Source organism: Amborella trichopoda, chromosome 8 (genome assembly GCF_054954075.1).
Source record: "Amborella trichopoda isolate Santa Cruz 75 chromosome 8, AtrichopodaSantaCruz75HAP2 v2.0, whole genome shotgun sequence".
Classification (NCBI taxonomy): Eukaryota; Viridiplantae; Streptophyta; class Magnoliopsida; order Amborellales; family Amborellaceae; genus Amborella; species Amborella trichopoda.
In genome coordinates this window covers 15087290-15099898 of record NC_142343.1, presented here as the reverse complement: position 1 = coordinate 15099898, position 12609 = coordinate 15087290, and the positions used below count along the sequence as shown (strand labels likewise).

At 34.7% G+C, this 12609-nt stretch overlaps 1 protein-coding gene across 1 annotated transcript; it reads right to left on the bottom strand.

Annotated features, from left to right (window-relative positions):
- Nucleotides 1-10598: 10598 nt before the first annotated feature.
- On the bottom strand, nt 10599-12224 carry LOC148780813 (uncharacterized). The gene is made up of 4 exons (XM_088874670.1): nt 12139-12224; nt 11977-12052; nt 11438-11887; nt 10599-10732 (listed from the first exon to the last, which is right to left on the bottom strand). Exons 1-4 carry the CDS (start codon nt 12208-12210, stop codon nt 10599-10601), a joined length of 732 nt encoding a protein of 243 aa, XP_088730796.1. The 5' UTR covers nt 12211-12224.
- Nucleotides 12225-12609: the final 385 nt, after the last annotated feature.

Genomic DNA, 12609 nt, shown 5'->3' with positions numbered 1-12609 from the left:
CACTTGCTTTATCAACCGACCTAGTATTTCCCATGACCCATAGTCCATACAGGAGCTCATTAGTGCGTCACCAAAGTCTGACCGATGAGCCAAGGGGTCGCAATCTCAGTCTGTGGATTTCAGATTCTCCCCTAGAGACGTGCCAAGGTCACCTAGACCTGATGCGACCACCGCTCCTATGATGCATAGGGGTATCTCTCGCACATGTATAATCTTTACCCTGAAAGGTGGTTAGGTTTCCAGAAATGATCTATCAATATGCATGCCGTGTGATGGTACATGGGTGAGGCTTTGGCCCCCATATCTGAAGGCCACCATCACACACAAGGGTCACACAATCTCTCGACTTACTCATCCGGGCATACTCCAACCTCATCAAGGGATGACCCATTAAAACCCTTATTGGTTAGTTTTCTATGCCCAGGTAACATAGGTTTTTTCCAACCGACTAACCTAGACTGTCAAACACAGATCAGTATTAGCAAACATCGTTGACTTAGTATGGTCCACGAGGGACCACACTCCCATTGAATTCATATTCCACTATATCATTTCATTTTACAAGCACTCATAAGGCCTTCAATGGCCACATTCATCCAACACGGTTTGTCAGGGACCAAGGAAAGGCCCAAGCCGGGTGAGGGTCAGGTTACGATAGGGCTGGCCCCTTAGGGACTAGGGCCAAGGGCAGCCCAGCCCATCGCCACCCCTATCTTTAGGTAAAGTGTGTGGTATGTATAAGGTATCCTCTTTATACTCTAGGAGTAAGGAACACATCTAAAATTTGTTTGGAGATATAGTTCCGGTGTTGGAAACTTTATGATGTCTTGAAAATATGTTTTTATCCCTCGTCATGAAATTTAAAATTTTGAAAATACTATAGATCGAGCGGATTCATAAAATCTTGAAAATCAATGGTCGAGATAGCTTGTTACAAAATGCACTATTTAAAAGACTTGAAATTCCTTTTTTTTTCTAAATATCGACACATCTCGAGATTGAGATGATCAGTTGGAGGGTTCTTCAATGTCTAAATATTCTTTTCTAGAGGAATTTTGAGGTGTACCTTACTTCAATAGGATAAGATGACAACCTTACATAAACTTTTTTTCTTAGGCAATTTCCTACAAAGTTTGTGATATCACTAAACGGATGGGAAAACTATGTTTATATTTAGGCAAGTTATAGATTTCCATTCTCTTATTTTTTTTATGACAGTGGATCTAAGCGGTAAGTTAGGATTTTGAGTCACACCTTACTTCAATAGTGTAAAATTACGATCTTATATAAACTTTTTTCTTATACTTGTTGACTCAGACTCGGCGAGTTGTTGACATCGGATCATATTAACAACATCACTACCCCTGAAGAATTGCAAACATACTTTTTTTTTTGGGAAAGTAATTTCAGACGTAATAAAGAATCTGTATACTCAAAAGAACATGAAAAAATTGCAATTGTTTGAGAATGAACTCGGTCGATTGACCCAAGGAAGTATGTCAATATCGCAGTATTATGAAGTTGAAGATTATGTATCCTAAAATTTTGGGTTGGAGCCAGATGAATTGGTAACTGTTGCTCAGCTTCATCGATATCTCATTCATGGATTGAGAAAGCAGTATACATCATTAATCAAATCCATATTGTGGGTGGATGACTTAGCTCATCATTGTGGCGCTTGAAAATGTGCTCAACCATCAAGAGGCTTTGAAGAAGAAGAGATTGGAAAAAGAAGCATTCACAGGCCTCAAGGAACAATGTTCAGTATCAAGTCCAAATAAAGAGGAGTACTCTAATGCTATATCTAGATCTGTCAAGTGTTTGCAAATGAGGTAAGCTTGGCTGCATCTGAAAAATTGCAATGTGAACTTGGTAAATAGTAATGTTAATATTGTTTGTGAATATGAAAGCAAGCAGAAAAGCGATCGGGAAAACTGTTTCTCCTCCATAGCTGTTGCTGCGTCCTCCATGACATCTATCGCAAGAGACCCGATGGTCGATGCTACTGCCATCATCGAGTATAAGAATTAGCTCATTGATTCCTGCTGACACTATTTGACCTGAAAAAATTAAATGTCCATTGAAGGCAATTTCTTTTAAGAATTTGATTAGAGTGCCCATGTTGGGTGATATATGGCAGGTCATTGCTGTGAAGGATGCTAACATGGAAAGGCATATGGCATTCCATTCGAGCATTCATCGAGTCGCAGCACTAAACCATTGGAGTTGGTATATTTTGATGCGATGTGACCTTGTCGAATTTCCAATTATATTGGGAAAGGAGATGATTCCTCCATGAACTCACTGTTCAATTTTATAAAGGAAAAAGATGAGATTTTCTTCGAATTTATTGTGTTTAAAATCTCAATTGAGAATGAGATTAGTTTCAAAATCAAGTATTTAAGGACAAACATGGTGGGAGTGCATCTCAAAAGTTTATGCATGTCTTTAAGGACAAACATGGTGGGAGTGCATCTCAAAAGTTTATGCATGTCTTTGTCTTGAAGGCAATGTACCATGCTTGGCACCGAATATGGGCCTGGATTCGGTTTAACCGGCTTAATCGGTAACCTGGTCGATTCAACCGTTCTAACCGGGCAAGTCCCGGGCAGTCATAAAAGTGTTAAAAAAAAAAAAAAAAAAAAAAAAAACTAAAATATTAAAAGTATATAAAGAATGATTAAAACAAAGCACATTCAAATGAAGTTGAAAATTAATGAAAAAAATGAATTTTAACCTATTTTATATTTTTCAAGGGCTATTTTTAACATTTTCTAAAAAAGATGGGAAAAATACAAAAGTGAGTAGTAATGACCAAAACATTTTTTTATCTTTACCATAATGTAAAGAATATTTAAAAATACATTACAAATCAATTTCCTGAGAATTTATATCTATTTTTTTGAATTTTTTTTTTTTTTTAAAATACCGGTTGATCACCCTAACCGCCCAAAATTGAAACCGGCCACTAGCCAGTTCCTATCTAACTGGGCGGTTAGCAAATAGATTGGGCGATTTTGCGAACAATCGGCCGGATTCAACCTTAATTTTTTTTAAAAAAAAATCACGATAATTTCTTGAAAATCTGTTTTTTTTAGGTTTATAAAAAAACAGTGGTAATTGCATTATGATTTTCATTATTTTATCGAGATACCAGAGGTGAAGGCGTGGTGATTCCACGTGTTGACACCCAAAAGAATTGGAAAAGTTCATGAAAAGTGTGGCAAAAGGGTTTATGAGAGAAATGAAATAAGAAAAAAAAGGGGAAATTTGAATTGATGTTTAATGTTAGAGAAATTTAAGGAATTATATCTTACTAAGGAAACTAGTTGTTCGGTGTTTGAAATACCGGACAATGCTTGTGTGATTTTAAGTTTTAATTTGGTGTACAGTACTTAAAATACCAAATAATGAATTTTTACTTTGAAGATTAAAAACATTTGTTCGGTGTTCAAAATACTGAACAGGTTTTGGCTCCTCTTACAAGCTGCGAGCCCCATTTCACAGCTTTGCTCTCTTTTCTCTGTTCTACTCTCTCGCCCCATTTCACTACTTTGCTCTCTCTTTTCTTTGTTCTACTCTCTCGCCTAAGCCGAAGTCTAAGTCAAGCACTTATATCGCTCAGTCTTTCCTGAAGCCTAGCCCTCTCTACGATATTTGTACAAGTTTCTCGTAATTTCGGACAAATGTGAACTCATTTAGTAATTACCCTTTTCAATAGTATCGGTACATAAATTGTTTTTAGAGTTATTAATTTGAGAATTTTAATTATTAAAAGAAGATATGTGAAACAAATTTAATAGAATGCATTGTTCCATAGAAAGAGCGAAGAAAAGAGAGATGGACGCCATGGAAAATGGTTACATAGACAAGGCCGGGAATAATCATAAGTGGTAGGAGGTTTTCCCTTTAATCATTTAATGGGGGTTTCTTTACTCCCACATCTGGCACCAGGAAAAAAAGTGGAGCCCAGACTTCACTCCTTTAGGTGAAGGACGCGGTTAGCCTGCGGGTCTAGAAATGTGGGCCCCTTAAAAAATTTATTTTTGGTGTGGAGTTTTAGATTTAATTTTTAAGGTTATGTAATATCCAATGTAGAGATCATAAATATGAAAAACAAATAAATTTTATAAATTAAAAAATAATAATTTTAATAAAAAATATTTGGACATTTAGTTTAAATTATTTTTAGATGAACCGTATATTGAACAATTTCATAAATTAAAAATAATAGTTTTAATAAAAAATATTTAGACCGTTAGTTTAAATTATTTTTAGATGGACCATATATTGAACAATTTTCCTTGGGTGAAAGGCAACGGTATGGCCATGCTAGTGTGGTGGGCCCTCTGCCACCTCAAAAATAAAATCCAATAGAAAAGTAAAAACAATAGATGGGGCCAATGGTTTAAAAACCGGATCGGTGACCCGGATCGGGCTTTTCAAAAACCGATCCGGATCGGCGAATCGGCGATCCGGATCGGAATCGGGTGAATCGGTCAGAATAAAGCTTCAAAAAAATCCGAAAAATTTATTAAAATTCATTATAAATATTGGTTTTTAGGAATTCAATAAAAAATGAGGGTATTCCATTAAGAATTTTCATGTTTTGAATGAATATGCGAATATTGATATGTTCTTTCCCTGCATGAACCGCCATTCAGCATTTAATTTACAGTATTTCGTGCTCATCCCTACACTGTTGCTGTTGGGACTCGATATGTGAATAATATGGCTGGGATAGGGTGGCTTCAGAATCATCATCTCTCTCGTTTTCTCTTTGAATAATATGGATTAAAAAAAAAAAAAAACAAATTTTCAAAAAAATCGATCATGGATTAAAAACAAAATCACAAATTTTCAAAAAATTCTATCATGGATTACAAAAAAAAATTCGATCATGGATTAAACAAAAAAAATCACAAATTTTCAAAAAATTCAATCATGGATTACATAAAATTCGATCATGGATTACATAAAATTTGATCATGGATTACATAAAATTCGATCATGGATTACATAAAATTCGATCATGGATTACAAAAAAAAACAAACAAAAAAAACAAAAAATTCAATCGTGGATTACAAAAAAAGAAAAAAATAGTTCGATCATGGATTACGAAAAATTCAATCATGGATTACAAAAAACTCTATCATGGGTTACAAAAAAAGCAAAAAACAAAAAATTCAATCATGGATTAAAAAAAAACAAACAAACATTTCGATCATGGATTACAAAAAAAAAACAAACATTTCGATCATATATTACAAAACATTCAATCATGGATTACAAAAAATTCTATCATGGGTTACAAAAAAAAAAAAAAAAACAAAAAAATCGATCATGGATTACAAGAAAAGAAAACAAACATTTCGATCATGGATTACAAAAAATTCTATTATGGGTTACAAAAAACCAAAAAATTCGATCATGGATTACAAAAAAATCTATCATGGATTACAAAAAAAAAAAAAAAAAAAAAAAAAAAAAATTCCGTACGGAATCGCCGATTCACTGTTCGGACTCGCCGATTCCGTACAGTGAATCGGCGATTCACTGTACATAATCGTCCGGTTCTCTCTAGAACCGGACGATTTCCGATTTTTGGGCGATCCGGTTCCCTTTTCACTATTTCCGAGTCGAACCGGGCGAGTCCGGTTCGACTCGGCGTTTTTTAAAACGCTGGATGGGGCTGCTTGACCGTTTTAGAGAAATGGCAGGGGAAGCCGGCCTACAGGAATCGAAACGGCTCCACCGATTTTTTATTCGGATTGGACGATTTTTTATCGGAATCAAAGATTTTTAAAACTTTAAATGGCTATGATAGACAAAGGGGTGGCAATGTGGACCGGGAGACAAATATGTTTACTACCTCCGAGATGCGGTATTTGATGAGATTTTATCTTTCTATATCACTCCAAATTTCTCCTAGTAATAATGAGTCTAGTGCAAAGGGGAGTATTCAATCTCCAAATAAGAAGTTGGTGATTGAAAATTCAAAAAAAAAGGGGATGGTGCTCGAGACTCAAACCATGGATATCCACCGGAAAAAAGAAGCATCTCAAGTACTTGAAAGACTGTGAAGTTGATATAATCATTGAAGTGCTCGTCTATTTGCTGATATGGTGGAACATGAAAAGCCCTGCCATTAGGTGTGAGAACGGGTCGGATCAGGCCGGATCTGGCCAGATTTGGATTCGGATTATAATACTATACATTGGATATTGGATTCGGGTTCAAACCGGATCCTAGATATTTGGATCTGGATCCGTATCCAAATAGTCTACATCGAATCTGTATCCGGATCCAGATCTGAATTATATATAAATATATAGAAAAAGGTTATAATGAATAATAATATAGGTAGAATGAGAGCCGTCAGATCTTCATCATACGGTTCAGAATGCATATTACTATTTTAATTTTAATTATTTTTCTATTAGATTGGATCATAATAAAATTTTAGAAATGTGTACTAAAAAATAGGATGCACAAATAAAAAAATGTACAAAATATTTTCTAAAATATAAAATTACCAAAATACCCCTAAAAAATTACAGGGAATTTTGGTCATTTTAAATTATTGAAAATATTTTTTTTACATTTTTATATGGTGAGCAATAGTGTTCGGTATATATACCCAAAATTTTATATTAATCAGAGTTATATACAAATAAAATAAAATTAAAATAGTGATGTGCATTCTAAACTACATGATAAAGATCTAAAGGCTCCCATTCCACCTCAGTACTTTTTATTATAGCTGGCCAGCTGTTGTAAGTTTTACCCATATAACTTCGTGTCTTAGTGACCCTAAGACACTATCACTAAAAGCATTTAGGGTTGGACATTAAAATTATTGAATGCGATGCCTCTGAACTTGGTTTTGGAGGAATCCTTAAACAAAAAATAGATGATAAAGAACAATTAGTACGTTATACATTTAAGGCATGGAATTCTACACAACAAAACTATTAGACAATTAAAAAAAAAACATTAACTATTGTTCATTGTGTAAATAAATTTCAGAGCGATATTCTTAATACTTCATTTCTTATTAGAAGTGATTGTAAAGCGGCACGAGATATTTTGCAAAAGAATGTTCAAAATCTTGTGTCCAAACAGATTTTCACCCGTTGGCAAGCGATTTTATCTTCTTTCGATTTTACGATTGAACATCTTCATGGTTCTTCCAACACTCTTCCTGACTTTCTCACCCGTGAATTTTTACAGAGGGGAAGGGATCTACTGCCTCTTGAACCAGCATCAGAAAAATACGCAATACAATTATTTAATATGAATATCAACAATAGCAATAAAGGGAAACTACCTATGGAGATTGTCCCGACTATATCTGATTCACCCCTAAACTCTTATTCGCCTTTATCTCCAGCCAGATCAATCAATTACCCAGAATATTCATCTCAACAGAAATCTGTTCCAGTCTTCGTTCCAGCATCTAGCCCCAATAAATCCGTTAACCCAAATAGTATTTGAAGAAACTATTTTCTTTATAGATGTTACCATTGATGAGAAACATATACATATTGACCCCAATAAATTAGCCCCTCTATATTTACAAAACCACCTTAATCTTTCAAACGGCAACAAGACCAGAGAATGGTACGAAGCTGTCCTTTTAGAAACAGGGTATATTTCAATTGTGCATTTCTTCAATCCCAATACAAAAATAATTAGACATTCGAAAATACAAATAAGGAAATTATTATCATATGATGATTGGGGATGCAGCCCATCCCGGGGCCGGAAACTTCAAGCCCCACAATTCCAATATAAATCATATCGATATACTGAATATATAGATGCATGATATAAAGTGTTTGCATATCAAAACCTAAATAATTCTCATACATGGTTTGTCTAGATTAAAATGCCTATTTTTGAGAGATTCCCCAGTTGGTTCCATTACTGGTTTCTAATCTGGGGATCAGGAACTCAGATATTGCCTGACTCCTTCAAAAATGCTCAAACAGCATTTGCTGAATATAATGGAGTTAATGATGATAAAGACTATCATCTTTATTTTATGGCTATATATCAGATACCCTGGATAGTAAAATGGGAATATGGAATAAATGAAAATACTCATAATAATTTTGAATATATACCCCGATTGGGAAAGAGAATATCGATTTGATGGTGGGATGTTTTTAGCATAGACCCAAATACTATAAAACCTAAACGAATACCTCCTGCTGCTCATGATTATCAAGAAATTCTCAAAACATTTGACCCAAATACTTTTCCCGAATATATAAGACAAATGCGAAGACAAAACCCTAGAGCAACTAAAGATGAACTAGAGAATCAGTTATTAAATATCATACAAGAAGAAACCTCAAAAGCCACCTCTCTTTCATTTGAGCCTGACAATGATATCAGCCAAAGACCCGAATAAGCCCGACTTAGCCCAGCAATCTGTACAAAATATCAGCTATCTTTTCAGATGCTTGTCACATCATCCTCCTTTCTATTGAAGCCACCTGTATATCCATGTGAAAAAGGTCGACAGATGGCATTCGCCGTATGACAAAAGAGAGAGAAGTCACTAGTCAAGATGCTTTCCGTACGATATGGCCGACAAAAGTTATTTTTGCTTTTTCTTTTAGTCATGTCATGTACAAAAGTTATTTTTGCTTTTTCTTTTAGTCATGTCATGTACAAAAGTTAATTTTGCTTATCTTTAGTCGCGTTATGTCTCCTTCACCCTTTATCTTTAAGTCATATCTGACTTTAAAGATTCATTTCTTCTCATCTACCATGCTAGCTCACCTTACCAGCTCACCATTGCCAGTCCGATAAAATTCCTTTCTCCTCTTTACAACTTTTCCGCTCTTTATGTCTAATCAAAACAGCTCCAGCTCGACACCTTTGCTTGCTCACTCTTGCTTCTAAAACCCTCTCTTCTCATTCACTTGAAGAATCGGGAATTTTTACCTGCTCTCTCTCTTCAAAAAGCTCCGCCTGCTCTCTCTTTCTCTTCTTAAGCTCTGCCTGCTTTCTCTCTATTCAGGAAGGCTTCATTACTTTCTACCCGATCACATTCCGCCTGACTTCTGCGAAACCTTCAGGCAAGCCTTTCTCAAGTAAGATCTTTTCATTACCCTTTATTTTAATTTGCAGCAATGGGTGAATGTAATATACATAAGTTACCATCGTTCTGTCCGGACGAATGGTAACACTTTTCAAGTTTTTGCCTTTGTAAATTGTAAGTTGTCTACCGTCTGTATTCAGTTTCAATCTGTCTATACTTTGTACTTTGTTTGAATCTGTATCAATAAAGATTGTTCATATTATGCAGTTTAAAATAATAGTTAGCTTTAAAATACTAAATAGTAATTATACCACATGGATAATATTAGATATCTCTGTTATTTCATTCATTATTATTCTACTTATCTTTTTATACTGCACTTCTCTTCTTAGATCATTATTAGACTATAGCACTATGTTCTCGATGTTACTGAGATAACTTTAGAAGTTAAGGATTTACCATTTAAGAATTTACGTTTTAAGATCTTGGATGCTGTTTGGTATCAGAGCCATTAGAAATTCTTAAATTTTTACTGCTAGACTACTTTTAGTCAATTATAGTGTTTATGAGATAAGATTATAATAAAATTAGTCATTTATACAGTAGTCCGAGTGTTAAGACTTATTGTCGCCCAGTCATAAAGACCATTTAGGCCGAGGAGAGCCGTTCAGGTCGTTCAAGATGTAAGAGGTTGACCAGAGTCATTATCCGTATCGATAAATGAAAAATTTTATTAAAATCTTTTGTATAAAACACTATCATCGTCCAAAAATACTCTAAGGGTAAAAAATAAAGAAGAAGCAGTCATTGAAAATGTTGAACAACATATTCAAAACTGGAACATACCAAAGGTCCCAATAACAGACGTATATAAAAAAGGAAATTTTAATCTAAAAATTGGATACGCCATCAAAACAGCAGAATAAAGTCTACCTGTTCAAAATGAACAAGAAAATCTTCAGCTCTTAACAACTAAAATTATACAATCTCATAAAAATAAATATTATCAATATTTTCATATAGGATTAACTCAAGTAGCTGTTAAGCCTTTGACTAGACTAGGATTAAATACTTCAATTATACTATGTCTACGAGATGAAAGACATAATAATTTCTCAGATTCACTCTTAGGAATTGAATCCAGTTTATGTAATGGACCAATTTATTTTAATTGCTTTCCTAATTATACTATATCATTAAATGATCCTAATTTACTAAAAGTACTAACTTTAAATATTAAAACACAAGGATTTGATATGTTACAAGGATCTCAAAATATAGCTATCATCTATCGAATATATTATAAGGTAATGACCACTTTATGTCCAAATATTATACAAATAGATACAAATGGACAAACTACTTTATTTCAAACAAATACTGAAATATCAAATGTTATTATTCCTAAAACAATCCAATGGTCACAAATACAACTCCCCCAAGAATTTAAAATTCAGACTTCAAATCCAGCAATTAAAACTCCTCAGAATAATATTCCGAATCAAATAATAGAAAATATAGATGGAGAAGTAGAAATACTATTTAATAAAAGATCTCCTTCTTTAAAAATAGAAGACGATAATTATCTTCCTTATCAAAAAATTCATCAAATTTCTTATATTCTAGAAGATCTGTATCCAGTATATCCAGACCTGAAACTGCGTCATCTTTAGAACCTGAAATACAAGGGTTAGTTAGAACCAATGGTTTAAAAACCGGATCGGTGACCCGGATCGGGCTTTTCAAAAACCGATCCGGATCTGCGAATCGGCGATCCGGATCGGCGAATCGGCGGTCCGGATCGGAATCGGGTGAATCGGTCAGAATAAAGCTTCAAAAAAATCCAAAAAAATTATTAAAATTCATTATAAATATTGTTTTTTAGGAATTCAATAAAAAATGAGGGTACTCCATTAAGAATTTTCATGTTTTTGGATGAATATGCGAATATTGATATGTTCTTTCCCTGCATGAACCGTCATTCAACATTTAATTTACATCACACAAAAGGATAAACATAGAATTATCATGGAATAAGTATATCAACATACATGGACTACAATAAAGCATAAAATTAATAACATACGATCTAAAAATAAAATGATAGACGACGTTGTTGTTCTTCTTGGTCACGCTGGTGCCATTGATTGAATTCGTTTGACAATTCATTGATTCGATCTAAAAACGAATCATCGCAAATCCCTGAGTGTTAGTGTTTTGTTGTGTTCCCAGTCCATAATCCCCGAAGCTTGTCCATCCTTCATGCTCACCTGCACTGTCGTGCTCATCCCTACACTGTTGCTGTTGGGACTCGATATGTGAATAATATGGCTGGGATAGGGTGGCCTCAGAATCATCATCTCTCTCATTTTCTCTTAGACCCCCTTCCCACTCTCCCTCATTAGGTGCAATATCATCGACATATTGTGGATACATTGGCTGACTGCTTCCTCTTTCATGCCGCTCATTAGTTTCTTCAATATCTTCATCACCGATAGCCTCAAGGAACGCTCTCTTGTGCAACACTGGCTCCTCCTCTTCGACTACCCATCGGTCTGCTGTGTCTGTGACAAATATTGTGTCTAAGTCTATCGGCCCATAGTCTTCAAGCTTCCTTCTTATTTGTCGCTCTCTGAGGTTTAAATTATAATGAACGTAGACTAGTTTATGAAGCTTCTCAGAAGCGAGTCGATTCCTTCTAGTAGTGTGCAACCATTGGAACGTACTCCAGTTGCGCTCACAGCCAGTAGCAGAACATGTTTGGGAGAGCACCTTGATTGCTATCCTCTTTAGGTGAGGTGCATCAGTACCATATATCTCCCACCATTCAGCTGGATTAAAATGTAAAAAGCATTGTAAGGGCAAGAACAATTCATAAGATTAAATATATGAATAAACAAAATATTAGCGAGGGGATAACCTGGATCCATCATAGTTCGAGAATTTCTGGCAAGTCTAGTTTCGAAGGATCCTATAGCATCCCTATACATAGCAAGCTAAAACAAATATATTACGTTTTAGTGCATTATTCCTCACAAATATAACAACTCAATGAAGTTCTTACCCAAACATTAAATAATACCTCTTGTATTGCTGCTACTTGGTTTCGATGGCTTCTCTCCAACCTTGCAATAATGTATCTGACCCCTTCCATAATCTTGTGGGGTTGTTCAGGTGTCAAATAAAAAAATTTTGGGTTGAAGTAGTAACCTAAAAAATATATAGGTAGAAAAATGTCATTTACAATTTCATAAAAAAATGATTTAAACTGAAACATTGTAATGATATAAATATATATTTACCAGTATAATGAATTGGACGTCCGAATTTGGTGTTCCACCTCTTTTCTATAATCTCGATCACTTTGCTAGCAAAATTACACTTCTCCCCAATAGCTGATTTCGCCCTCTCAATACCTTCATAAAGGATACCCATGGTAGCTTTCTTATCAGCATCCACCATTCTTAATACCGTGACCAAAGGGGCAGTGGCCTCTACAACACTGGAACATCGAGACCAGAACAGCCTATTTGAGATTATGTTATCCACTTTT

Bases quoted from the DNA above. Each gene is read 5' to 3' on its own strand.
- LOC148780813 (XM_088874670.1), bottom strand. From the start codon at position 12,210: ATGGAAGGGGTCAGATACATTATTGCAAGGTTGGAGAGAAGCCATCGA. The intron at 12,053-12,138 runs GTATTATTTAAT...TATTTGTTTTAG, and splicing joins AAGTAGCAGCAATACAAGAG to CTTGCTATGTATAGGGATGC. The intron at 11,888-11,976 runs GTTATCCCCTCG...ATTTTAATCCAG, and splicing joins TCGAACTATGATGGATCCAG to CTGAATGGTGGGAGATATAT.